This window comes from Mus caroli, unplaced genomic scaffold, assembly GCF_978045245.1.
Source record: "Mus caroli unplaced genomic scaffold, Mus_caroli_1 scaffold_4, whole genome shotgun sequence".
Lineage (NCBI taxonomy): Eukaryota > Metazoa > Chordata > Mammalia > Rodentia > Muridae > Mus > Mus caroli.
The window spans coordinates 108,754,561-108,781,063 of record NW_028227259.1 but is presented as its reverse complement, the minus strand read 5'-3'; the positions used below and the strand labels follow the sequence as shown (position 1 = coordinate 108,781,063).

General features: G+C 40.3%; 1 protein-coding gene across 1 annotated transcript in view; it reads right to left on the bottom strand.

Moving 5' to 3' along the window:
- LOC147005305 (uncharacterized) overlaps window positions 1-14,672 on the bottom strand; it is a 30,394-nt gene extending 15,722 nt beyond the window's left edge. Inside the window, 1 exon segment of the mRNA XM_085836939.1 lies at window positions 14,536-14,672. Within this exon segment, the coding sequence (XP_085693065.1) occupies window positions 14,536-14,565 (30 nt within the window). The 5' untranslated portion in view covers window positions 14,566-14,672.
- Between the last annotated feature and the right edge of the window lie 11,831 nt (window positions 14,673-26,503).

The window sequence follows — 26,503 nt, the reverse complement described above, 5'->3', positions numbered from 1 at the left end:
GGAAAACACCAACACAAGGAGGGAAATTACGCCCTAGAAAAAGCAAGAAAGTAATCCTTCAACAAATCTAAAAGAAGACAGCTGCAAGAAGATAATCCCAACTCTAACAACAAAAATAACAGGAAGCAACAATTACTTTTCCTTAATATCTCTTAATGTCAATGGACTCAACTCCCCAATAAAAAGACACAGACTAACAGATTGGCTACACAAACAGGACCCCCAACATTTTACTGCTTACAGGAAACCCAGCTCAGGGAAAAAGACAGACAACTACCTCAGAGTGAAAGGATAGAAAACAATTTTCCAAGCAAATGTTATCAAGAAACAAGCTGGAGTAGCCATTCTAATATCCAATAAAATTGACTTCCAATCCAAAGTTATCAAACAAGACAAGGAGGGGCACTTCGTACTCATCAAAGGTAAAATTTCCAAGATGAACTCTCAATTCTGAATATCTATGCTCCAAATGCAAGGGCAGCCACATTCATTAAAGAAACCTTAGTAAAGCTCAAAGCACACATTTCACCACACACAACAATAGTGGGAGACTTCAGCACCCCACTCTTATCAATGGACTGAGAAAGAGAAGCTAAACAGAGACACATTGAAACTAACAGAATTATGAAGGAAACGAATTTAACATATATCTACAGAACATTTTATCTGAAAACTAAAGGGTATAACTTCTTCTCAGCACCTCATGGTACCTCTCCAAAATTGATCAACAGATACAAAAATATTAAAATTATCCCATGCACCCTATCAGATCACCACGGACTAAGGCTGATCTTCAATAACAACATAAATAAAAGAAAGCCAAAGTTGATGTGGAAGCTGAACAACACTCTACTCAATGATACCTTGGCCAAGGAAAAAAATAAAGAAATTAAAGACTTTTTAGGGTATAATAAAAATGAAGCCACAACATACCGAAACTTAGGGGACACAATGAAGGCAGTCCTAAGAGGTAAACTCATAGCTCTGAGTGCCTCCAAAAAGAAACTACAGAGAGCATACACTAGCAGCTTGACAGCACACCTAAAAGCTCAAGAAAAAAGAGAAGCAAATTCACCCAAGAGCAGTATCTTAGGGAAATAATCAAACTCAGGGCTGAAATCAAGCAACTGGAAACAAAAAGAACTATTCAAAGAATCAACCAATCCAGGAGCTGATTCGTTGAGAAAAATCAACAAGATAGAAAAACCTTTAGCCAGACTCACTAGAGGGCACAGGGGCAGTATCCTAATTAATAAAATCAGAAATGAAAAGTGGGACATAACAACAGAACCTGAGAAAATCCAAAACATCATCAGATCCTATTACAAAAGGCTATACTAAACAAAACTGGAAAACCTAGATGAAATGGACAAATTTCTAGACAGATACCAGGTACCAAAATTAAATCAGGATCAGATTAATGATCTAAAAAGGCCCATATCGCCAAAGAAATAAAAGTAGTTATTAATAGTCTCCCCCCCCCCCAAAAAAAAAGCCCAGGACCAGATGGGTTTAGTGCACAGTTCTATCAGACCTCCAAAGAAGACCTAATTTCAATTTTCCTCAAACTATTCCACCAAAGAGAAACAGAAGGTACTTTACCAAATTCATTCTATGAAGCCACAATTATGCTCACATCTAAACCACAAAAAGATCCTACAAAGAAAGAGAAATTCAGACCAATTTCCCTTATGAATAGTGATGCAAAAATACTCAATAAAATTCTTGCTAACTGAATCCAAGAACACATCAAAATGATCATTCATCCTGATCAAGTAGCCTTCATTCCAGCGATGCAGGGATGGTTTAATATACAGTAATACATCAACGTAATCCACTATATAAAAAAACTCAAAGACACAAACCACAAGATCAACTCATTAGATGCTGAGAAAGCATTTGACAAAATCCAACACTCCTTCATGATAAAAGTCTTTGAAAGCTCAGGAATTCAAGGCACATACCTAAACATAGTAAAAACGATATTCAGCAAACCAGTAGCAAATATCAAACTAAATGGAGAGAAACTTGATGCAATCCCACCAAAATCAGGGACTAGACCAGGCTGCCCACTCTCTCCTTACCTATTCAATATAGTACTCCAAGTCCTAGCCAGAGCAATTAGACAACAAAAGGAGGTCAAGGGGATGCAAATGGGAAAGGAAGAAGTAAAAATACCACTATTTGCAGGTGATATAATAGTATATATAAGTGACCCCAAAAATTCCACCAGGGAACTCCTAAACCTGATAGATAGCTTCAGTGAAGTAGCTGGATATAAAATTAACTCAAACAAATCAGTGGCCTTTCTCTACGCAAAGGATAAACAGGCTGAGGAAGAAATTAGGGAAACAACACCCTTCTCAATAGTCACAAATAATATAAAATACCTTGGCGTGACTCTAACTAAGGAAGTGAAAGATATATATGATAAGAACTTCACATCTTTGAAGAAATCGAAGTAGATCTCAGAAGATGGAGAGATTTCCACTACTCATGAATTGGCAGGACTAATAGAGTCAAAACAGCTATCTTGCTGAAAGCAATCTACAGATTCAATGAAATCCTCATCAAAATTCCAACTCAATTTTTCACCGAGTTAGAAAGGGCAATTTGCAAATTCATCTGGAATAACAAAAAAACCTAAGATAGCAAAAACTCTTCTCAATGATAAAAATCTCTGGTGGACTCACCAGCCTGACCTAAAGCTGTACTACAGAGCAATTGTGATAAAAACTGCATGGTACTGGTACAGTGACAGACAGGTAGATCAATGGAACAGAATTGAAGACCCAGAAACGAACTCACACCCCTGTGGTCACTTGATCTTTGACAAGGGAGCTAAAACCATCCAGTGTAAAAAAGACAGCATTTTCAACAAATGGTGCTGGCACAACTGGCAATTATCATGTATAAGAATGTGAATTGTTCCATTCCTATCTCCTTGTACTAAGGTCAAATCTAAGTGGATCAAGGAACTCCACATAAAACCAGAGACAGTGAAACTTATACAGGAGAAAGTGGGGGAAAGCCTTGAAGATATGGGCACAGGGGAAAAATTCCTGAATAGAACAGCAGTGGCTTGTGCTGTAAGATCGAGAATTGACAAATGGGACCTCATAAAATTGCAAAGCTTCTGTAAGGCAAAAGACACTGTCAATAAGACAAAAGGGCTACCAACAGATTGGGAAAGGTTCTTTACCAATCCAAAATCATATAGGGGACTAATATCCAATATATATACAGAACTGATGAAGATGGGCTCCAGAAAATCAAATAACCCCATTAAAAAATGGGGTACAGAGCTAAACAAAGAATTCTCAACTGAGGAATATCGAATGGCTAAGAAGCACCTGAAAAGTTCAACATCCTTAATTATCAGAGGAATGCAAATGAAAACAACCCTTAGATTCCACCTCATACCAGTCAGAATGGCTAAGATCAAAAATTCATGTGACAGCAGATGCTGGCGAGGGTATGGAGAAAGAGAAACACTCCTCCATTGATTGCAAGCTTGTACTCCACTCTGGAAATCAGTCTGGCGGTTCCTCAGAAAATTGGACATACTACTACCAGAGGATGCAACAATAGCTCTCCTTGGTATATATCCAGAAGATATCCCAACTGGTAATACAAACACATGTTCCATTATGTTCATAGCAGCCTTATTTATAATAGCCAGAAGCTCAAAAGAACCCAGATGTCCCTCAATAGAGGAATTGATACAGAAAATGTGGTACATTTACACAATGGAGTACTACTCAGCTTTTAAAAACAATTAATTTATGAAATTCCTAGGCAAATGGATGGTTCTGGAGGTTATCATCCTGAGTGAGGTAACCCAGTCACAAAAGAACTCACATGATATACCCTCATTGATAAGTGGATATTATCCCAGAAACTTAGAATACCCAAGATACAATTTGCAAAACACATGAAACTCAACAAGGAGGAAGACCAAAGTGTGGCTACTTTGTCCCACCTTAGAATAGGGAACAAAATACCCATGAAAGGAGTTACAGAGACAAAGTTTGGAGCTGAGAGGAAAGGATGGACCATCCAGAAACTGCCCCATCCGGGGATCCATCCCATAATAAGCCACCAAAAACAGACATTATTGCATATGCCAGCCAGGTTTTGCTGAAAGGACCCTGATATAGCTGTCTCTTGTGAGGCCATGCCATGCTTGGCAAACACAGAAGTGGATGCCCCCAGTCATCTATTGGATGGAACACAGGGCCCCCAATGGAGGAGCTACAGAAAGTTTCCCAAGAAGCTGAAGGGGTCTGCAATGCTATAGGTGGAACAACAATATGAACTAGCCAGCACCCCAGAGCTTGTGTCTCTAGCTGCATATGTAGCATAAGATGGCCTAGTCAGCCATCATTGAGAAGAGAGGTCTCTTGGTCTTGCAAACTTTATATGATGCAGGTACAGGGGAACACCAGAGGCAAGAAGTGGGATTGGGTGGGTGTGTAGAGGAGCAGGATGGGGGGAGGGTATAGGGGACTTTCAGGATATAGTATTTGAAATATAAATGAAGAAAATACCTAATAAAAAATTGGGAAAAAATAAATTTAAAAAGCAAGTCATTTTTTAAAAAGCATATGAAATATTTGTATGACAAGTTAAATCATTTAAAAAAATTGAAGTAGACCTAAGAAGATGGGAAACTTTCTCGTGCTCATGAGTTGGTAGGATTGATGCAATCAAAACACAAATCTTCACAAAAGTAATCACTTACAAAATTCCAAAAAAAAGTTTACAGACCTTGAAATGACAATTTCCAACTCCCAGGACAAAAACCCAGGAGAGATACAACAATCGGGATCAGGAAAATAACTACACGTGAAAGACCCACAATGTGAGGACTCCCCCATGTTCTGACTCAGGAGAGGGGGCACCCCAAATCACTCAGGAGAAACAGTCTTGCTGCAAACTGCAAGACAACTTTTAATTCAAGAGTACTCTCGGTTCCAAGGTCATACACCACTCAGGGGTAGAGGACCTTGGCACCCTGAGTAGCTGTGTAAGGGGGTATTTAAAGGAAGAAACCACAACTCAAGGGGGTGGGAAGGGCATTATTGGAAAATACCAAAATTACCAGTTAAGAGTCACGAGGAAGTGCAAAGTCACAAGAGTCACAAGGAATACCTGGTAATTGTGCAGGTTATCTCTGAAGACAGTTTCTAAGAGCCCCTAATGATAGCACATTTGCATAGCAGGTTCCAGCAAAGGTCAGGGTGGGTCAGGGTGACTTTCTTTGAATGAACACTCCTTGAACCCAGGAAGCAGGTGGGTGGAAGAATGCCTTTATCTGTTTTATAATTAGTATACCTTCCAGCATTGAGTCACAGAGGTCACATTCTCAAGCCTGGGCCTAAAGGCCTAGAATTTTGGTTTTACATCATACTTTTTAATTGGTACTGGCATACAGACGCACAGCTTAATCAATGGAATAGAGTTAAAGAACCAGAGACAAATCAAACCACATATGTGCACCTGGAGTTTCTTAAGGGATCCACCTAGACATATTGAAAAAAACAAGACCTTAAAGGGGTTCTGAGACAAGGGGTGCATGGGAATAGAAAAAAAAAAAAAAGACAAGAGGTCAAACTGTAGATTTTAGCTGATGACCTGTGTTCTACTTGAGACAGCTTTTTCAGTCTGCTGCTGTCTATGTTCTGCTCCTTCCCTGGAGATCTCTCTCTGTCCATGGGGAGGGAAGGAGGGACAGAGAGAGAGAGAGAGAGAGAGAGAGAGAGAGAGAGAGAGAGAGAGAGAGAGAGAGAGAGAGAGAGAGAGAGAGAGAAACAGAGAGAGAGAGAGAGAGAAAGAGAGAGATCCAAATATTTCTCTTTTATCCTTAAAATGTTTCTAGATACATCAACTCATAAAACCCAGACCTAATCATTATTGTCCATATCAATCCAATCATTTATTCAAGGTTTCCTTTTGAGTATTTCAGGAATCACCATCCCAAGGCACAAGTCTTTAGATTCTTAAGACACAGGAAACATACTTTTTTTTTTTTTTTTCTAAACAATGCAAAAGAATTCAGGGATCCATTAGCCTTTCTTAAGTATACTTCAGAGTCCAGTTCAACTGCGCAATGCCATCAAATTACCATTTTTACCACTCCAGGGAATGGCCTTGCCCCTAGCCAAACTGGCCTTGAATTCTGGAATGTGTGTGCCTTTTTATCTCCCTGCCTTTGCATCTTTCTCACTTGCTGGCTTACTTGGTTACTTTAGAATCCTTAAAGAGCTCCTCATATGATTCCTCTTGCATCCTTCTTTTTGCAGAGTTGTGAAATTATATATTTTCAAACTCATGTATTTATAGAGTTTTTTCCCATAGCCTTAAAAGCTGTCCTGAAATCTCAGTTTTTACAACTTCGATGTGACATAGCTACACCCTCAATTCCAGGACTCCAGCAGTTTCTAACCAGCATGGACACATTAGCATTCACAGGGAAGAAGTTCCTCTGAAAATGAAATCCCCTGTTTTCAGAGAAAAGAGTCCTCTGTTAGTAGGTCCAGAAAATTTGTACATGATTACATAAAGAAGACTTACTTATACCTACAACATCCATCAACACTCATGAAGGCTCACACCAGTGTCCCAGGGGCAGGAACCATGTCTACCTGGGCCTATCAGGACCACACTTGGCTTAACAAAGTGGTGCTTGTTATACTGTAGTTCTACATGGAGATGTATAGAAAGAGGTCTATCTTCTTTGCCCTGCACAAAACTCATTTCCAAATAGATTTCCAAAGATTTAAAATAAAACCAGACACATTGATCCTGATAGAAGGATAATGGGAGAACCTCACCTAATTCAACGTCACAGGAGACAACCTTCTGAACAGAATACTAATAGTGCAGAAACTAAGATAAATTCATAAATTGGACCTCATGGAACAGTGAGGTTTTTCTAAGGCCAAAGCCCAGACAATTAGACAAATAGACAATCTAAGGAATGAGAAAAGTATTTGTACAATTTAAACACACCTGATAAACTTGTAATATACAAAAATACATACAGACCTCACAAAACTAGATGATCTAAAATCAAAAACTCCAGATAAAAAATAGGTTAGAGATTTAAACCATGAATTCTCAACAGACAATCATAAATGGCTGAGAAACTCTTAAAGAAATGTTCGCCATCCTTAGCCGTTATGGAATTTCAAATGAAAACTACTTTGTGAGTCCATGACACACGTAACAATGGTGAAGATAACTAACACAAATGATTTTCATATTAGTGAGAATATAAAGCAAGTGTGACACCTTCTACGGCTTGTAGGAGTGCAGACAAATATAGCCAATATGGGAACCAGTATCATGATTCCTCAGGAGACTGGGAATGCATCTACCTCAGGATCAAGCTATATCAATCTTGGGCATAAATGAAAAAGGTACTCCATCCAGCAACCCAGGACACATGCTCACCTATGTTCACAATAGCTTTATTTGTATTAGACAGAAGATAAAAACAACATAGATGTTCCACAGCTGAAAACTGGAGAAACAAAATGTGGTATGTCTGTACAATGGAGTACCACTCAGCTGCTAAAACTATAACAACATGAAATGACTGCAGCACAACAGGCTGATGACTGCAGCTAGAGTAAAATCACCCTACCTGAGGTAACCCAGACTTAGAATGACGGTAATGTTATACATTCCCTCATAAGTGGATATTAGCTCTTAGGTAAATTTTAATGGAGCTATCCCCCACAGGCCCAGAGAGGTTATGTAAAGAGAAGAGATGGAGAGGTGACACAGACATCTTTCTGCAAAGCAGAAATAGAATAGACTCTCTGGGTAGTCTGAGGTAAATGGGGAAAGAAGTGGTAGGGGTCATTTGGAGGGGGGATGTAGGAAGAGAGTACAGTTCAGGGAGACAGAGCTGCAAGTAGGGGGTTTACAACTGTGGGTTTGTAAAGGAACAAAGTGCCCTGGGAACTTTCAGGACACTCTGAGGGTGACCCTGGTGACCATTCCTACTAATGGAGGACAGGGTCTTAACTGCTCGTCCTTTATAGGCAGTGTGGATTCAGTGTTGGGAACAGATTACATTTCATTGAGTTGTGAGCCAAGGATGGCTCAAAACTACCCATGCTGATTCCGTGAAAAACATCTTGCTCTCAGCAACCGAAGCACAGGGACTAACTGTTTGGACAACTTCCACACAACTCACTAAATCTGAAAATCAACTTTGTGCTTGTTTAGGGCCTTCATCCCTATGTTCTAGTCTCTTTGTAGAGAGAAGGTAGTCCACAGGCCACAGAACGAAAATTTTGAAAAAAATACGAGCTATAAAACCTCTACATACACATTCCTGTCTGTAAAGTGTGCTGGGCAAAGTTGCTAATGAACCTTTTTGAGTGGCCAACCAATATATGGTGTAATTTGAGGAGCTGGACATCAGCGGTAACCCAATTCTTACATGGCCAGGGTTTTCAGAAACTTCACATAGACTTAAATAGCAAAAATGGGTTTGCATGGGTCTCACCCAGGTCCTCTGCTTCTGTGTCATGGTGATTAGCTTGGTGATGTGTGGTAACCGTAACACTGGGAGGAAGTATGGCTCTGACTCCTTTGCTTGATCTTAATGTTCTTTTCTTACTATTGGGTTGCCATGGACAGCCCCAAAATGAGAGCTTTCAACATGCCTTCTCTGTCTTGTTTTGTTCTGCTTGGCTCTCCTCTCCTTGCAACCTGCTCTCCTCTAAAGAGAAAACAGAATGAGAGGAAATCTGTGGGGGAGGAGGATAGAAGAGGTGGCAGGGTAACTGGAAGGAATGCAGGGAGAGAAACTGTAGGCCTGACATACTGTATGAAAGAAGAATCTAGTTTCAATGAATAATGAATTCAATTATTACTTGAATGAAAATGCAAAGAGCTAGGCAGTGGTTGCATATGCTATTTAATCCATGAACTTGAGAGACAGAGGCCCATAAATTTCTGAGTTCAGGCCAGCCTGGTTTACAAAGTGAATTGCAGGACAGCCAGGACTATAGAGAGAAACAATGTCTCATAAAACTGAAAATTAAAAAAAAAAAAAAAAGGAAAGAAAACAGAAACTGCAAAGAAGGGAAACAGCAATGAAGAAATAAAACCAAAATAATGAAGACTAGGAAAGTATGATTTTTGACAGATACATTTCTCATGCTCTTTCTGAAGAGAATGACCATCACAGAAGCGTTCATGCCAAGCCCACCCCTACACATAGTGTAGACCTGTAAAATCATATTTTTACTCGACAATATGAAATATGTATGTATATGTGTATTATGTATATATACATATACATATGTATGTATATATATCAGGAAACAGTCAAAGGTCATTGTTTTGTGATGTCTTCCATTATGTTGGACTGTGGAATTAGAAGAGAAAATGCACACTTAATTCTAAACAACCACTCTTGCTTCTCTTTAAGAAAAATTAATGTTCGATTAACTATTCAAAAATGAAAAATGCATAGATAATATTATAGGGTATTGATATTACAATTATACCAAACATTAAACAGGAACTCCTGTGTAAAAATCTTAAATGTTGGGCTGGAGAGATGCCTCAGACGTGAAGAGAACTGGCTGCTCTTCCAAAAGTCCTGAGTTCAATTTCTAGCAACTACATGGTGGGTCACAGTCATATATAATAAGATTAGGTGTCCTCTACTGGCTTGCAGGCATACATGCAGGCAAAACACTGCATACATAAAAAATAAATTAAATAAATAAATAAATAAATAAATAAAATGACACCTTAAAAAAAACCCCAACACTTGAACATTTATAAACATATTCTCCAAATCAAAAATGTGCGATGACCTAAGCCTGGTTATTTACTCAGAAGAATTGAAATGGGTCACTTGTCTAAAGTATTACATTTTTGCTCAATGATCATTTATTGCCATTATTTAAATTCAAACAAAAGCAATTCAGTGTATTTCTTAACCTCATTTTTACTTTTTGATCCACTGTGACTCATGGGCAGAAAGTTCTCCTTGCATCCAAATAGAATAACTTTTTGGATTCTTTTTTGTTTTGTTTTGTTTTGTACCTTACTCTTTTCGACCTCACTCTGTAGACCAGGCTGGCCTCGAACTCAGATATTCGCCTGCCTCTGCCTCCCAAGTGCTGGGATTAAAGGCGTGAGCCACCACTGCCCAGCAACTTTCTGGATTCTTTTTTTTTTTTTTTTGATTTTTAATATTTTTATTATATATTTTCCTCAATTACATTTCCAATGCTATCCCAAAAGTCCCCTATAGCGCCCCCCACTTCCCTACCCACCCATTCCCATTCTTTTGGCCCTGGCATTCCCCTATATTGGGGCATATAAAGTTTGCAAGTCCAATGGGCCTCTCTTTCCAGTGATGGCAGACTAGGCCATCTTTCGATACATATGCAGCTAGAGACAAGAGCTCCGGGGTTCTGGTTAGTACATCATGTTGTTCCAACAATAGGGTTGCAGATCCCTTTAGCTCCTTGGGTACTTTCTCTAGCTTCTCCATTGGGAGCCCTGTGATACATCCAATAGCTGACTGTGAACATCCACTCCTGTGTTTGCTAGGCCCCGGCATCGTCTCACAAGAGACAGCTATATTTGGGTCCTTTCAGCAAAATCTTGCTAGTGTATGCAATGGTGTCAGCGTTTAGAAGCTGCTTATGGGATGGATCCCTGGATACGGCAGTCTCTAAATGGTCCATCCTTTCATCACAGCTACGAACTTTGTCTCTGTAACTCCTTCCCTGGGTGTTTTGTTCCCAATTCTAAGAAGGGGCACAGTGTCCACACTTTGGTCTTCATTCTTCTTGAGTTTCATGCGTTTAGCAAATTGTATCTTATATCTTGGGTATCCTAAGTTTTGGGCTAATATCCACTTATCAGTGAATACATATTGTGTGAGTTCTTTTGTGATTGTGTTACTTCACTCAAGATGATGCCCTCCAGGTCCATCCATTTGCCTAGGAATTTCATAAATTCATTCTTTTTAATAGCTGAGTAGTACTCCATTGTGTAAATGTACCATAATTTCTGTATCCATTCCTCTGTTGAGGGACATCTGGGTTCTTTCCAGCTTCTGGCTATTATAAATAGGGCTGCTATGAACATAGTGGAGCATGTGTCCTTTTTACCAGTTGGGACATCTTCTGGATATATGCCCAGAAGAGGTATTGCTGGATCCTCCGGTAGTACTATGTCCAATTTTCTGAGGAACCGCCAGACTGATTTCCAGAGTGGTTGTACAAGCTTGCAATCCCACCAACAATGGAGGAGTGTTCCTCTTTCTCCACATCCTCGCCAGCATCTGCTGTCACCTGAATTTTTGATCTTAGCCATTCTGACTGGTGTGAGGTGGAATCTCAGGGTTGTTTTGATTTGCATTTCCCTGATGATTAAGGATGTTGAACATTTTTTCAGGTGCTTCTCTGCCATTCGGTATTCCTCAGGTGAGAATTCTTTGTCCAGTTCTGAGCCCCATTTTTTAATGGGGTTATTTGACTTTCTGGAGTCCACCTTCTTGAGTTCTTTATATATATTGGATATTAGTCCCTTGTCTGATTTAGGATAGGTGAAGATCCTTTCCCAATCTGTTGCTGGTTTTTTTGTCTTATTGATGGTGTCTTTAGCCTTGCAGAAGCTTTGTAGTTTCATGAGGTCCCACTTGTCAATTCTCGATCTTACAGCACAAGCCATTACTGTTCTATTCAAGAATTTTTCCCCTGTGCCCATATCTTCAAGGCTTTTCCCCACTTTCTCCTCTATAAGTTTCAGTGTCTCTGGTTTTATGTGAAGTTCCTTGATCCACTTAGACTTGACCTTAGTACAAGGAGATAGGAATGGATCGATTCGCATTCTTCTACATGTTAACAACCAGTTGTGCCAGCACCATTTGTTGAAAATGCTGTCTTTCTTCCACTGGATGTTTTTAGCTCCCTTGTCGAAGATCAAGTGACCGTAGGTGTGTGGGTTCATTTCTGGGTCTTCAATTCTATTCCATTGGTCTATTTGTCTGTCACTATACCAGTACCATGCAGTTTTTATCACAATTGCTCTGTAGTAGAGCTTTAGGTCCGGCATGGTGATTCCACCAGAGGTTCTTTTATCCTTGAGAAGAGTTTTTGCTATCCTAGGTTTTTTGTTATTCCAGATGAATTTGCAGATTGCACTTTCTAATTCGTTGAAGAATTGATTTGGAATTTTGATGGGGATTGCATTGAATCTGTAGATTGCTTTTGGCAAGATAGCCATTTTTACAATGTTGATCCTGCCAATCCATGAGCATGGGAGATCTTTCCATCTTCTGAGATCTTCTATAATTTCTTTCTTCAGAGACTTGAAGTTTTTATTATACAGATCTTTCACTTCCTTAGTTAGAGTCACGCCAAGATATTTTATATTATTTGTGACTATTGAGAAGGGTGTTGTTTCCCTAATTTCTTTCTCAGCCTGTTTATTCTTTGTGTAGAGAAAGGCCATTGATTTGTTTGAGTTAATTTTATATCCAGCTACTTCACCGAAGCTGTTTATCAGGTTTAGGAGTTCTCTGGTGGAATTTTTAGGGTCACTTATATATACTATCATATCATCTGCAAAAAGTGATATTTTGATTTCATCTTTTCCAATTTGTATCCCTTTGATCTCCTTTTGTTGTCGAATTGCTCTGAACTTTCTGGATTCTTACAGTCTGCTGTACTAGCTATTTGCTTCTCATCAATCTGGCCACTCTGGTGTAAAAGCTTGACACTCACTTTTGCTTCCCTAAACACCTATTACAAGACATTATAAAAACACTTTGAACTTGAATGCTGATGCTACATTCTGTGCTTTCTCCCCCACATTTTCAATTTCAACCTGTACTGTAAACAAGGTGGCTGAAGCTCTCACACCAATCTGACAAATGGCAATGTTATAAGAGATTAAAATCAGAGAGGAGAAAGAGTCAACAGGGCATTGCTTAAGCTGTCATTCTGTGCTGTTTTATGACCAATAGGGCATTGGTTGTAGGGATCCTTTATAAGGGTATAGTCCCTTAAATGTGACCTTGAACAATGTTACCTATGAGCACATGTGTATTGAAACTTAAAAAACAAAACAGAACAAAACAAAAATCCCCACAAACTCCCACAAAAATAACTCAAAGTGGCTTTAACTGTTATATTTCTCACCGTCAATTTACTACTCATCTTTCAAACAGTGAGGCCCATGCTCTACAGATCTCTCTGCATGGAGAAGATCAGAATGGTGACTATGGCTCTGCAGTCTCTCATGCCTCTTTGTGACTTAGGGAAACCCATGACCTCTGAAACCCACAAAGAAAACAACTTGGAAGAGTAATTTAATGTCTGCTTCCTGCCAAACACCATGAACACATGAAAAGCCTCTGAAACTCAAATCTACTTTTGAACCCTGGACTTAATTTCCAAGAAACAGGCATTGTGGCTGGTGGTAATAAAACAAGGGACAGATGCATAACAATAGTGATTTTCAAGAAAAACAGGCAATTTCCTGCTGAGGAAATGCCATCAATAAGATGATGTAGGTTCTTGTCCTTATGTGTAATATTAGCTGCTGATCTATAACCTGACACACACACAGCTTCTCAGCTGACATAATTACATCAACAAAGTTTGATACCACAGAACCTCCCCAACTTGTATACCCACCAATCTGTACAATTTCTATAAACATCCATGAATTAATAAATGCTGAGGAATTTAAAACAATCACTCACTTTGCCTCATCAGGTCTTATGTCCTAATGACCCCTGCAGATGACTCCCTTAAACTTTAGTCTGTGAGCTAGCTCTTGTCTACATTGTTTCACCCTACAGTGTACACAGTAAACCATTCCTCCTGTTCTATTCTGAAGGCAGAAGACATGTTCCACAGGAACGCACTTTTCCTTTCACTGCAAAGGACAGTTAATCACAGGACTTAAATGAGTAATTTTAAAAACGCTCTTGTACATACATTTAACATTCGAACTTAGGAAGTCTAATAAAAAGGAAAGCAGGGTCATTGCCCTGGGGAGCATGAAACTGGGATGCACGTGACAACACAGCTTGTCTCAGAAACATTTTTTCTAAAAGGCTAAAGGTGCAGGTGTACAAAAACTAACATTGCATCTATTTTTGTTTTTTTTTTAACAGAGACATATTGAAAGAACGTGCTTTCAGTCACTCAACATTTGAGATGCCTTTTACAACCTAGGAAAAACTAACTCCAAATGAATCACAACCAAAATGTTAAATGTTACAGAAGAGCTTGTAGACTCTACTAGAGGAACCAAGCCTGCCTGCCACTGGCATCCTGTCAAGGATGTTTCTATACCCAAGGCCCTGCTTCAAATGCTTTGTGCAGATTCAGCCCAGAGAGGGAAGTTTTTCAGATGCCACCGCTGGGTCCAGGAATGGATTACACTAACAGGGACCTCACTCGCAGCTGCATCAAGCTGCTGGTTCCCGCCCAGCCCCGAGCAGGACCCACCACAGCGGCTCCCGCTCCTCACCTTTGTGGAAAGTGAGGATGTGCTGGCCATGCTGCAACTTCAGAGCTTCCTGAGCTTCCCTCAGTACTCGGCAGTTGAGGTGAAAAAACAACACACAAAATCAAGTAAACTCTCACAGAACCTGCAATGTGATTTCCGGAAGAACCCTCCTCCTTTTCTGACTGGCAGGCGCGTATGGAGACTCTGATTGGACAGTGAATCTGTCCGTCCATTTATTCACTTCCGTTGGGCACAGCCTGTTTGGGCTCCGTACCGGGGAATAAATATCTAGACTATATTTTCTTTTCTGCAGCCTGGCTGGTGCTGGGCTTCAGGGGAAGCCAAGAGTCTGCTCAGGGATGGGAAATGCAGTCCATGATGAGGGCCGAGGCTAGAGCTGGTTAGGGAGTTCCTGGTCTGTGACGCGTCCCAGTTCTGGGGAGGAGGGTGGGGTGAGGTTCTGACTCTTGAACATCCAGGCATAGCTGGGAGTCCCAGAAGAGCCAAACTGAATCAGGGCCCTTGGGGCACATATCTGTGTGATATGATTTTAAATTATGTAGCCATATTGTGTTTACAATATTTTAGCTTCGTGAAGAGTAAATTTTAAAGCCTGTTACAATCTCAAATCTATTCTTTTTGAATCTCAGTTGACAATAAATGTATTTCACGGCTGCTGTTAATTTCTTGCTGCCTTCCCATGGTGAAGCTCTGTATTATATGAGGATGACATGAAGTTTTTCTGTTCCATGAATGACAGTGCTTTAAGATCCTTGTCCTAGCTGCCTGGAAGCCAGTCTTCTCCTGGCAGTCTTTGTAACAAGATGTAGAACTCCCAGCTCCTCGGGCCACATGCCAGCCAAGCTCTGCCATGCACCTTGAACTTCTGAATTGTAATTGAGCCCCAATTAAATGATGTCCTTTTAAGAGTTGTCTTTGTCATGGTAACTGTTCACAGCAGTAAAGCCATAATTAAAACAGGAAGAGATAATTGAAAGGAGAAAACAAACAAACTACTAAAGGCCATTTCAAAAGACATATCCAAAGACACTACCATTGTTTCCTGTCCCCTGGACAACTCCCTGGTGACCTTACCTGCCTTTGTGGGATGGACATGAGGTGACAGAGAGTCAAGGACACGGACTTCTGGAGTAGACAAGAAAGACAGTGCAAGGTCTCTAAACACTGCTGCAAGCTCCTTTAATTCCCTCCACCCATGCTCACTGGTACCAAGAAAGCATCTGATGGTATGAATATAAATGCTCAGAAGATACTGTGGAATCACAATTCTTTAAATAATTTTAGAAAATTCCCACCACTGTACATGTCAGTTGCAGGTTTATTTGCTGGATTTACATGACAAAAAATACAAATTAAAGAAATAGAAAAAAAAGAAGATGGTTTCTGTTTCTTGTCTGGATAATTTAAACTAAGTAGAAATTTAAATATGAAAAAACACAATGAATCCTTTTCTGAAGAGGTAGCAATTGTACATAATTAATTGTTAAGAGGATAATCATTATACAAGCTAAAGAGAGGTGATTCTCTCACAAACCCCATGATGAGAGATGGAGCCCCAAGATGACAGATGGAAACCCTGGGTCTCCAAGAATTCTTCACCAGCACATCTGTAAGACAACACACTCAAAGGTAATGTCAAAGTTAATTCAGGATATTTACTGTTGCTTCCATTTACAAACACATAGTTAAAACATATCACTAAACATTTCTTTTATTTAATTGATACTAGTCCTAATATGTTTTCAGTTTTGTTATACATTATGACAATCCATCAATTGTCTTGAATCTGGTACTTTAGTTAATTTAAAAAACAATCCAATTGTGGATAGCTGCAACGTCTACTCAAAAGCATATTGGAAGATGTCCTAATAAGCTTGGCAGGTTCTCAGAGCAACATTGTGATCCAACCATGTAGACTCAACAATGTCATTCATTTCTCAATGTATAATGCTGCTCTCTACAAAGGGGAAAAGTATGGATCAAATATTGCTACTCCTGTAGAAGAAAACCACAGCCTCCTAATGACACAGATATTTCAAGGAAATTAACGTGGTAGACACTCAGTAGACACTCATGTACAAGAACAGAAGCAATGAATCCTAGACCTGGGACCAGAGGAGAACAAGAACTTCATTCAGCCAGGAGACATTGAATTCCTCTCTGCTCCTATACGAAGTCTGAAGTGACTGTAGCTTGTGTCAAGTTGACAATTAGGTACCCAGCACAAATCCCACACAATTATAACCTATGTATTGCATCACCCATACATAGCCCCAGGTCCACAGTTGAATTCCTGTAAAGTGTAGGATGGTTAGAGTTTATTCTCTGGATACTCTCCATGGCCTCTCTAAAACAGACCATTTACCAGAGGGGTCTCATTGTCCTGCATCTTAACTATCCTAGGAAGAGAAAACACTGCATGTCCTCTCTGAACATTATATCCTCTTTACTGTAGATTTCAAGGTTTGTTAGAAATATGATAGCTTTCCCAGTCTTGTCACTTAAACTCTGTGCAACATGCAGATGAAGCTCAGACATTTTAAAATGAGTGTTGGGCTGTTTTTATTTTTAGAGTAGTTTAACAAAGTTTAAAACACAATAATTATCTTGACTGCAAGTATTATTGATTTCTAGCCATGATACCTGAAACAGCTTCTATAAAGCTTTAGAAGGAAGTGTTTATAACTGTTACCATGATTGGTCAAAGCTTATGGGAACTTTGTTGATTTAAGTAGAGGCTTGACATCAATACATTGATCCTTGGCTTACAAATTGAAATATCCTGTCAATCATCTCTAAGGCTTAAAATTTACATATCTTTAATAACTTGCTAGGACACTGGCAGCTTGCATAAACTTTCTAATTTCTCTTTCCATTCTGGAAACATCCAGCCATCCTAATCTTCATAGATAAAACTTTATTTATTAAAAATCAATCGTTGCCTTCTCTTCCTCCTTCTCCTCGTTCTCCTTTTTGGTTTTTGTTACTGAGACAGGGATCCTCCATGTAGCCCCGGCTGTCCTGGAATTCAGTACTAGGCAGACCAGGTTGACCTTGAACTCTAGTGGTCAGTTAAAGACTTGCCTCTTACTTCCCAGCCTTATATTTATATTCTTATAATGTTTTTAACTTACATTTTAAAGAGTCCAAGGAACATTGATGTTTGCCAATTGAGAGTATGAAGTTAAAATTGCAATTATTTCCTTAGTATCAGGATATAGAATAGTACAATCTCTTAATCAGTAACAATAACATGCTCATTTGATCTTTGTTTTTGTAGTTGTGATGAATTGATGATTTTTCATTATCTCAGTAAGAAGCATGTCAGGTCCAGGATGAGTGGCAGCCTCATTTTTTCTAATTTTAAACATGTTGGAGAGGTTAAGGAGTGGAGCTGTTTCCAATTAAACTACTCAAATTGATCCCAGTGGCAGCAGCTGCTCCAAGTTACTAGCTGCCAGCCCCAATGTTCTACTTTCCTGAATGAAATACACACTCACACTCACACACACACACACACAGAGCAGTTATATTTTATATGCCTAAAACAACTCAATGGCAGGGCCACTTCCTGGCCCCTATATGGCCAATCCACCTCCGTTTGATATTCCTAAGTTATTGCTTACCAAACCTCTATATTCTAACTTTGCTGTCCCTCACACAGTCAGGCAGCCCTTTCAGGGCTACTATTCTCTGTCTCCTACATGGTGGCTATGCTCTCTATTCCTCACCTTCTCATGGGTGGTATCTCCTGACCCTCCCCCAGCACATGCCAAATCTCCTTCTCTTCCTCCTTATCTCTCCCAAGCCTGTGAATCATAAAAGTCTCTCCTCTTCCTGCCCTGCACAGCCATTGGTTTTCAGCATCTTTACTTACCAGTCAGAATCAACCTGGAGCATCCCTGAGCATCTTACATATAGACACTTTTGTGAGCAGTTTTGGGGACCAAAATTAACATAAGAATACAAGCAGCTACAAGGGTATGTTCATAGAAATGGAGATTCTATTTTATTGGTGTCAATATCTTAGCACGTTGTAATCAAATAAGCAATTGTATGAGGATCTTTATCCACAGAATGAAGGTATACTTAATAATTATTCATTATAATAAACACAGTTTGCATTTTCTAATGCCTATGAAAGAAATAGGTGATCGCAACTTCCTCATTGCCTGTCTAAGGCTTGTTGTAGACAATAACAACGCCCATAAGAGCTCTGCAGGCTTTTGTCTCACAGTGGAAGAAGTTCCAAATGTGTGCTAAAGCTGGGGACTTCACGTTCAGACTGGGCAGTACAAGCAACAGGCTGGTTGGGAAGCCAGGGCTTGGCTTTATTTCGTAACCCTTTAAAGATTGCAAGTCTTGAGCCACAGTTTTGAAGTTTCATTTTTTTTTTGAAGTTTCATTTTTAAGAGACTTAAGTCATTAAATCAATTTTCTTTAAGATTTTAACTTTATCCACATAAAAGGATCATATCCAACTCCATGGTGAATCAATAAGTGCTTTAAGGTGAAGGCAAGCTTTGGTTATGTATGCACAAGTCACACAGCCTCAAGCTGGTGGAAGCCTGTTTGCTGCTGGGTACTAAGCCATGGATGGCTGCCAACTTCCTGGAACAAGGTAGGGGCTGGAGGAGGATCCCCTGCAGAAGCCGCCCAAGTTGCTGCTGATGCTCAAGAGCACACTGGGGAATGAAAGCTCACAAATGTGTTTCAATGTTGCCTCAGTTTCAATTTTTTAGGGGACGACTGTAATTGTTGCAGATGCATATGAAATTTAAGAGGCAAACAACTCCCTTGAGCAAAAGCCAACAGAGAACCTGAAGTGGACAGGCTGACAAGCAACAGGAGCAACAGCCTTAGGGAAAGCTGTCCTTTGGGCCACCTCAACCCACACAAAGGCCAGTCTATTACACAGAATTTCAAGAGACCTCCAGGACACAGTTTGACATCACAATCTCTTGTGTACTCCTTTTGAAATTCCACCATATATCCTAGGGGGTATAAGTACTGTTATTTATCCATATTCTTCTCCTATTACTCATAACAATTACACAGGAGAAAAAAATGGGAGCAATCACAGACTCTTTTCCCATTTATTTATATGTACACATTCAATTGTCTTTCACCCTCATCCCAATGATCCTGAGTCACTGGAGAACTGCATTTCATAGATTTGTAATCCTCTCTCATAAGACACAGGCAGCTCTGGGCTCTGAACGGTGCCCACATGTTTATGCTCGTTCTATCTATACATATACACATATATAATAAATAGACATAGACTAGATGTAGACTTACAATAGATGTAGACTTGATGTATACATTCGTAGTCTTCCTGAGAAACAAACATTTGAACTCCACCTACATTTTTATTTGACTCCATAGATATAAAAAATATTGCACATTTAGAATGACAATGATTAATCACTAACAAATAAACAGTGCTGGAAAGCAAAGTGGTAAGCCTATATTTAGAGTCAGAGAATCCTCCATAACTGTATCCATATTTCTAAAAGATGAAGCTGACTGCATGGACTTATGAAAAGCACTCACCATACAATCTGACTCTGACAAAACCAGGCATACCAAAAATATGAAGTCTTATGAATATTATAGTCTCTATAGGCCACAAGCAAGGCCTGAATCTGAAATTAGAACAGACTCCTGAGTTGAGTGACATCTCCACAGCAGCTTAGAGTCAGATCATACCCTAGGGGAAAACTGAAAATCACCATCTGTACCTGGTCTTTTCCCAAGCTGTTCAAATGATGAATAAGTGGGCCTGAGGCCAGCATGTTGACTAAGAGGGTCACCACAACTGGGAAGCACAACAAAGGGTTCAGTAAGAAACACAAGCATGCATGCAGGACTAGAGAAGGAAGAAAACCTGAATAACAAGCCAGTACTCTTAACCTAACAAAAACCCTGCCACCAATTTAACCACTGGTATTTAAAGTTGAGAAACCCACACACAGTTAAGTCTGCATCCCTGATATCCCCTGTTCTCGTTTGCAGGTCCTGTGAATGAAGAAGCTCTCATAACAATAGATGACCATCCCTGCAGATCTGAAGTACTTCAAAGCATCCTGTGCAGGTCCATGAAACATAATTTTTTCTGAAGCCACTAAGGTGAGGCTATCAAAAAATCTGAAGATGGAGTACTGAGGCTGATTGATCGAGAAGATGATGGTCCATAAGACATGCTAAGTCACTGGACACTGGAACCTTGAATTCTCCACAGAATATTTCACTCCTGAAGGCACACTCTTTTTTCCCATTTCAGGTTGAATTTTTCTTATAAACACCTCATCTCCCTTGTGTTATAGACCCGAGCAACCAACCAAGTTCCACGCTTCTATTTAAAAGTCTATATCTGGCAACTCTACTATTCCATTAAAAATATGCTCCCTAATACAGTGCAAGGACTTTTTACAACAACAACAAAAAAGTCCATATCTCTTTAACATGTGGAATATCAGGGGTTCACAGTCCACCAGAGTTCTATTGACACTGTAGATCCCCAGGCAGTGCAGCTCTGGAATATTGAATTAGATCACTTACAGGCACACCAGGTGATCTGTAGATTTACCTGAAATTGAGAGCTAGTGATAGGGCATTTATTGATATTATGACTATATGCACAGTCCCTTTGAACACATACAGTTTCTACCTCTTCAGGAATTGGTTTTTATTGTTCTGATAATATGATTCATATTGCTAACCACTTGATCACTCTGCTCATTGCTCCAGTGATAACCTCATTTCAATTTTGATAATATTGGCAAAATAAAAATTTTCATATAAGTTTCCTATTCTGAGGAAAAGCATCAAAACGCCAAGCAACAGCTTTATGGTTTACAGTTAGTGAGGAACAAAGTTTGGTTTTGATCATTGCTTTAATTCCATGACAGGAAAAATAAGCTGAACTACCATGTCACAGAGTCATATCTATTGGAGAACCAATAACCAAGATAGTGATTTAAAGCATTTCATAAAAGCTGAGTATGGGGGCATATCTGTATAATGCCAGCAACTAGGATAATTTCCGGCGGCCAGTACCCAGGTAGATTACAGAGGAATCCAGTTAAAAGAGACAGACAGACAGACAGACTGTAAGGGAAAGAGAGAGAAGGAAGAAAAAGAGGGAGGGAGAGAGGAAAAGAGGGAAAGGAGAGAGACAGAGACAGAGACAGAGACAGAGACAGAGACAGAGACAGAGACAGAGACAGAGACAGAGACAGAGACAGAGACAGAGACAGAGACAGAGACAGAGAGAGCTGCCAGTGGAGGTGCACACCTTGAATCCCAGCATTCTGAAGGTAGAGGCACGGAAGTGGGTTCAGCCTGACTCACGCTGTGAAACCATGAAAACAGAGAACTTCAAGAAAAGCATCTTATACACATTGCTTGTGAGGAGCGGGTGTGGTGGCAGTCCCAAGAAGGCACCAGGGACTGCAGCTAAGTCTTATGACTTGCACCTGACTTCCTCACCTGAATATAAGCCACAACCATCAAGAGAGCTGCACAGGTGTACCAGGATACTGGCGAATCCATTTTGATGGAGATATGCCTCTGCTGCCTGATTAGCTGAAGCTGCGTACCTGGTGAGGTGACGTGGCCTGCTGTGAGTGGATGGGAACTGAGTATATAAGAGTGAGAGGCCCGGGATTCGAGGGAGATATAAACAAAGAGAAAGAAGAGAGAGGAAGACTGAAGTTTCCTGAATAAACTGCTGTTAGAAGGACTGGTGGTCGTGTCGTTCTTGCTGGTCGAGAGCGGACGCAACAATTGCTCAGATGGCGATGCATCCGAAGGACTAACGCTTCCCTTCTGTCAAATGCTGGAATATGAGGCACATGGTGGCAGAGGGGTGCTGAAGACTCAAACCAAAGAGCAGATGTGACCAGATCCTTCCTCAAAGAAAGGCCCTGACTCAGCCATTAGCAGCATCAGCAGCTCCTCTCATACTGCAGTCAGGAATGTTGGCCCTGCCTCACAGTACAGAGAAAGGGGACTTTTATTTTATTTTAATTTATTGGCTTATGTGTATTAGTGCTTTGCCTGAATGCCTGAGACCACATGTGTTCCTGGTTCATGTGGATGTGAGAAGAATAAATTCGATCCCCTGGGACTGTAATAAAGATGGTTGTGAGTTATCATATGCATGCTGGGAATTTACCCTGAGTCCTTTGAAAGAGCAGCAGTGCTCTTACTTGCGGATCCATCTCTCCATCCCAATCCAAGAATTTTATTTAAAATTTTTTTTATTTAAAAAAAATGTGAATTCTGATTGTAGGAAAGAATAGGATTGGAATATATTGCATGAAAAATTTCAAAGAATAAACAAAAAACACAAAGATTCTCCCAGTGAGGGGGCTTCTACTTGCCCCATGAATTACTTATTACTTACAAAAACGAAGAATAATGTATTACAGCCCATGGTACAAAATGGGAAGTAAGGAGAGAACCCATCCCACACAGAAAGCCATGTCAGCCTGTGAAGTAATTAAAACAAGAGGGAAATTACAAGTTCACACGAAAACTCTTTGGCAAAAACCAGATAAGGAGCAGAAAAATACCATAATAGGTGACTCTTTTCCGTGACAGATTATTAATAAATCACAAAAGGAAATATTGTAATTTATTCATAGAATCCAGCAACCATGGGCATGATTAGATGAGAAAGATTCATATAGGCAAGCCAGATGCCACAATGGATAAGTCCTGTGCTGCCAAGTGTGAAACTCCTGAATCAATTCCCAGTACCCACTTGGAAGAAGGAGAAAACCAACTCCCTTGAGTTGTTCTATGACCTCTATGTGCATACTACACACATTCAAACATACAGACACATTTACATATATGTGCACACACAGACACACACCCACATGCCAACAACTAAATGAATAAATGTAAAAAATAATAAAGAAAATTCTAACACTAGGATGCAGTTTCAGGAGTGTTGGAGGCCAAGGAGGATACAGCGTACCAGGGCCCAGGTCTGCTCCCAGAACCCTGGGATAAACCATGCTTAGGATGATGTGACACAATAACCTAAGAGTACCAATGGGATGAGAAATGGACAGAGGAAAGCATTCCATATTGAAAATGAGCAAGAACTTGATCTTAGAGAATATCCTGAAGCAGACAGAAAAGGGCACTCACAGCAAAGTGGTGACACCCGAGGGGTCCACAGACCAGGAGGTGGCAGGCCCTGCTTGTTGACCACCTCACTGGGATGGCACAATAGACAGTGTTCTCAATTCCTGGAATTACAGGCTGCAGTTTACAGAGGGAATGAAAGGACAGAGAGAGAGAGAGAGAGAGAGAGAGAGAGAGAGAGAGAGAGAGAGAGAGAGATAACAGTAAGGGACAACAGGGAGTAGCCTTGGTCAGCAGAGTGGGAGGTCCTTATATGGACCTTCTGGTTATTCAGTCAGTTTAAAACTCTTAAAGCAATGCTTCCTACAAATCCTTCAGCCACAGAATTTATTCTTGAGTGCAGGAGATGTCACTTCTTTTACTTCATTCTTCTTTGGGTTCAGCAACCAATCTTAGAAACCTGTTTCCTCTCCAGGCATCACTGTGTTCAGATCTCTCCACTCAGCCCCAGCTCACTTGGAACATACTTAAGGATTTAGGGACATGCTTTTTGGTTTGGTTTGGTGTTTTTGAGACAGGGTTTCTCTGTGTAGCCCTGGCTGTCCTGGAACTCACTTTGTAGACCAGGCTGGCCTCGAACTCAGAAATCCACCTGCCTCTGCCTCCAGAGAGCTGGGATTAAAGGCATGCGCCACCACGCCCGGCAGGACATGCTTTTTAAAGCAGTGCTCCACCTTCTCCAGTCATACACCCTATACTCTAGGCTATGCTCTTGATGCCTCTTCTTGTTGGTTGAAGTTTCCCTCCAATAAACAAGAGTCCTATTGTCTACTTTTGAATCTCCTGCACCAAAAATGTACACAATTGACTGGGTATTAAGGTAATAAAACCTCAATGGCTTCATCAATGGGAGGAGAGGCCCTTGGTCCTGGGAAGGTTCTATGCCCCAGTATAGGGGAATGCCAGGGCCAGGAAGCAGGAGTGGGTGGGTTGGTGAGCAGTGGGATGAGGGAGGGGATAGGGGATTTTCAGAGGAGAAACTAGGAAAGGGGATAACATTTGAAATGTAAATAAAGAAAATATCTAATAAAAATTTTTAAAAAAGAAAAAAGTAAAAAAAAACAAAAACAAAACCAAAAACCCTTAATGGCCCTTTAGCACATACCTTCTTGTTGTGGGAAATATTTAAAAAGAGAGTAGGCATGTTTCAGTGCTAGTGCCTGCAAGGCAATCAGTGAACTTTCACTTGGCAGTCCCTCTGCCCATCAATTTTCTGGCCTTGAGGGGCCACAGGGCCTCTGATGGGCCATCTCACTCAGTGTCTCTCTGCTAACCATCTCTCCGGTGGCTCCCCCTGCCCCCCCCCCGTTTATCTCACTACCACATAGCGCTCATGTACCCCACGATCAGCCATCGCACCACCTGATTTCCTGGGAGAAACAAGTCTTAAAAAGTAATAGTTAACCAATTAGATTCATGTAGCAATAAAATCACGATTTACAAGATGTTAATAAATAATTTCAGAGCCAATTGATGATGATAAAGCTTTACCCCAATTATTCTACCCTTGTGAAAATCTCAGGTAATTGCAGCAGTTTAAAACCACTTCAGATCAGGATCTTCTTCTTGTCTGTCTGCCTCTCTGTTGGCTTCCTCCTTCTCCTCCTCCTGAGACCTCTCTCCCAGTCCTGCCAACTCCTAGCTCAGCCTCCCTTCTCCTATCCAATCACAGGCCTTCCACTGCCCTAATGTGAGTGGACAGAGCAAATCCTACAACACCTTCTCGGACTAAGACGATATCAGTTGTAGTTCTGAAGTCTAAGTCTGTGGTGAGCTCATCCATGAACAACAAGGGATGCTCAGTGACCAGCTCCATTGCCATCCTGGTCCTTTTGCATCTAGGCTAAAGCACCGATGATCATCAGTATCAACAGGAACATAGTAACTGTCATTGGTGAACTAGCTTACTCCAGCAATATACCATTATGTTATATCACTATCACAAAGAGCCAAAATATGGGCACCTGGGAGAAGATGGGGGTTTCTCTCCTAACAAGACAGTAGAGTGAGGCTCAGGTCAGGTTTGCCATGAAGCCATGTTAATAACAGTTACAATTTGGTCATTTTCAAGTCATGTATTCTAGGGGATGAATTAACACACTCAAAGACCCTCATGTCTCTAAAGAAATGAAGAATAGGGGAGAGGAGAAAATGAAATGCCCATGTGAGGAACACTTTTCCCTGCTGGATCGTTTTCCCATTCCCAGAATTAATCATTGTTTAGATGGCTCTGCAGCTTAAGTTCAACCTTAACATCATGTAGTCAGTCACTGGTACCCTAACACAGAACAGAGTTGCTTTTGACAACAAAAACTTCAGGACACAGCTTGTGGACGGTCATGTCATCCATACACAGTTCTCTCTTCTCTCTTCTCTCTCTCTCCCCTCTCTCTCTCTTCCTCCCTCTATCTCTCTGTATGTATGTATATACATATATATCGCTCACCTTTCCTTGATAATTTGTTCTTTATCCAGATGCAGAAGTTCAAATGCCTCATTAAGTTAAGCACCTCACTGCCTTCAGGAAGACCTGCTGAGAACTCAAAATTTTCTCTCCCCATCAAGCCATCAGTATGCCCCAAATCACATCATTCGTAAGGGAAAATGCAATTTTAATTAGATATTGTCATCACTACATCTCTAAAAATGTAAGCCAGCCCACACATACAACACATCCTGTGTAAAGCTCAACTTTAAATAAGTTATCAATTTCACTATTATAGATCAAATAAAAAGTTTACAACAGAGAAAGTTTACATGCATGTCCGTTACGAGTAATGGCTAAACATTCATCACCTGTCAC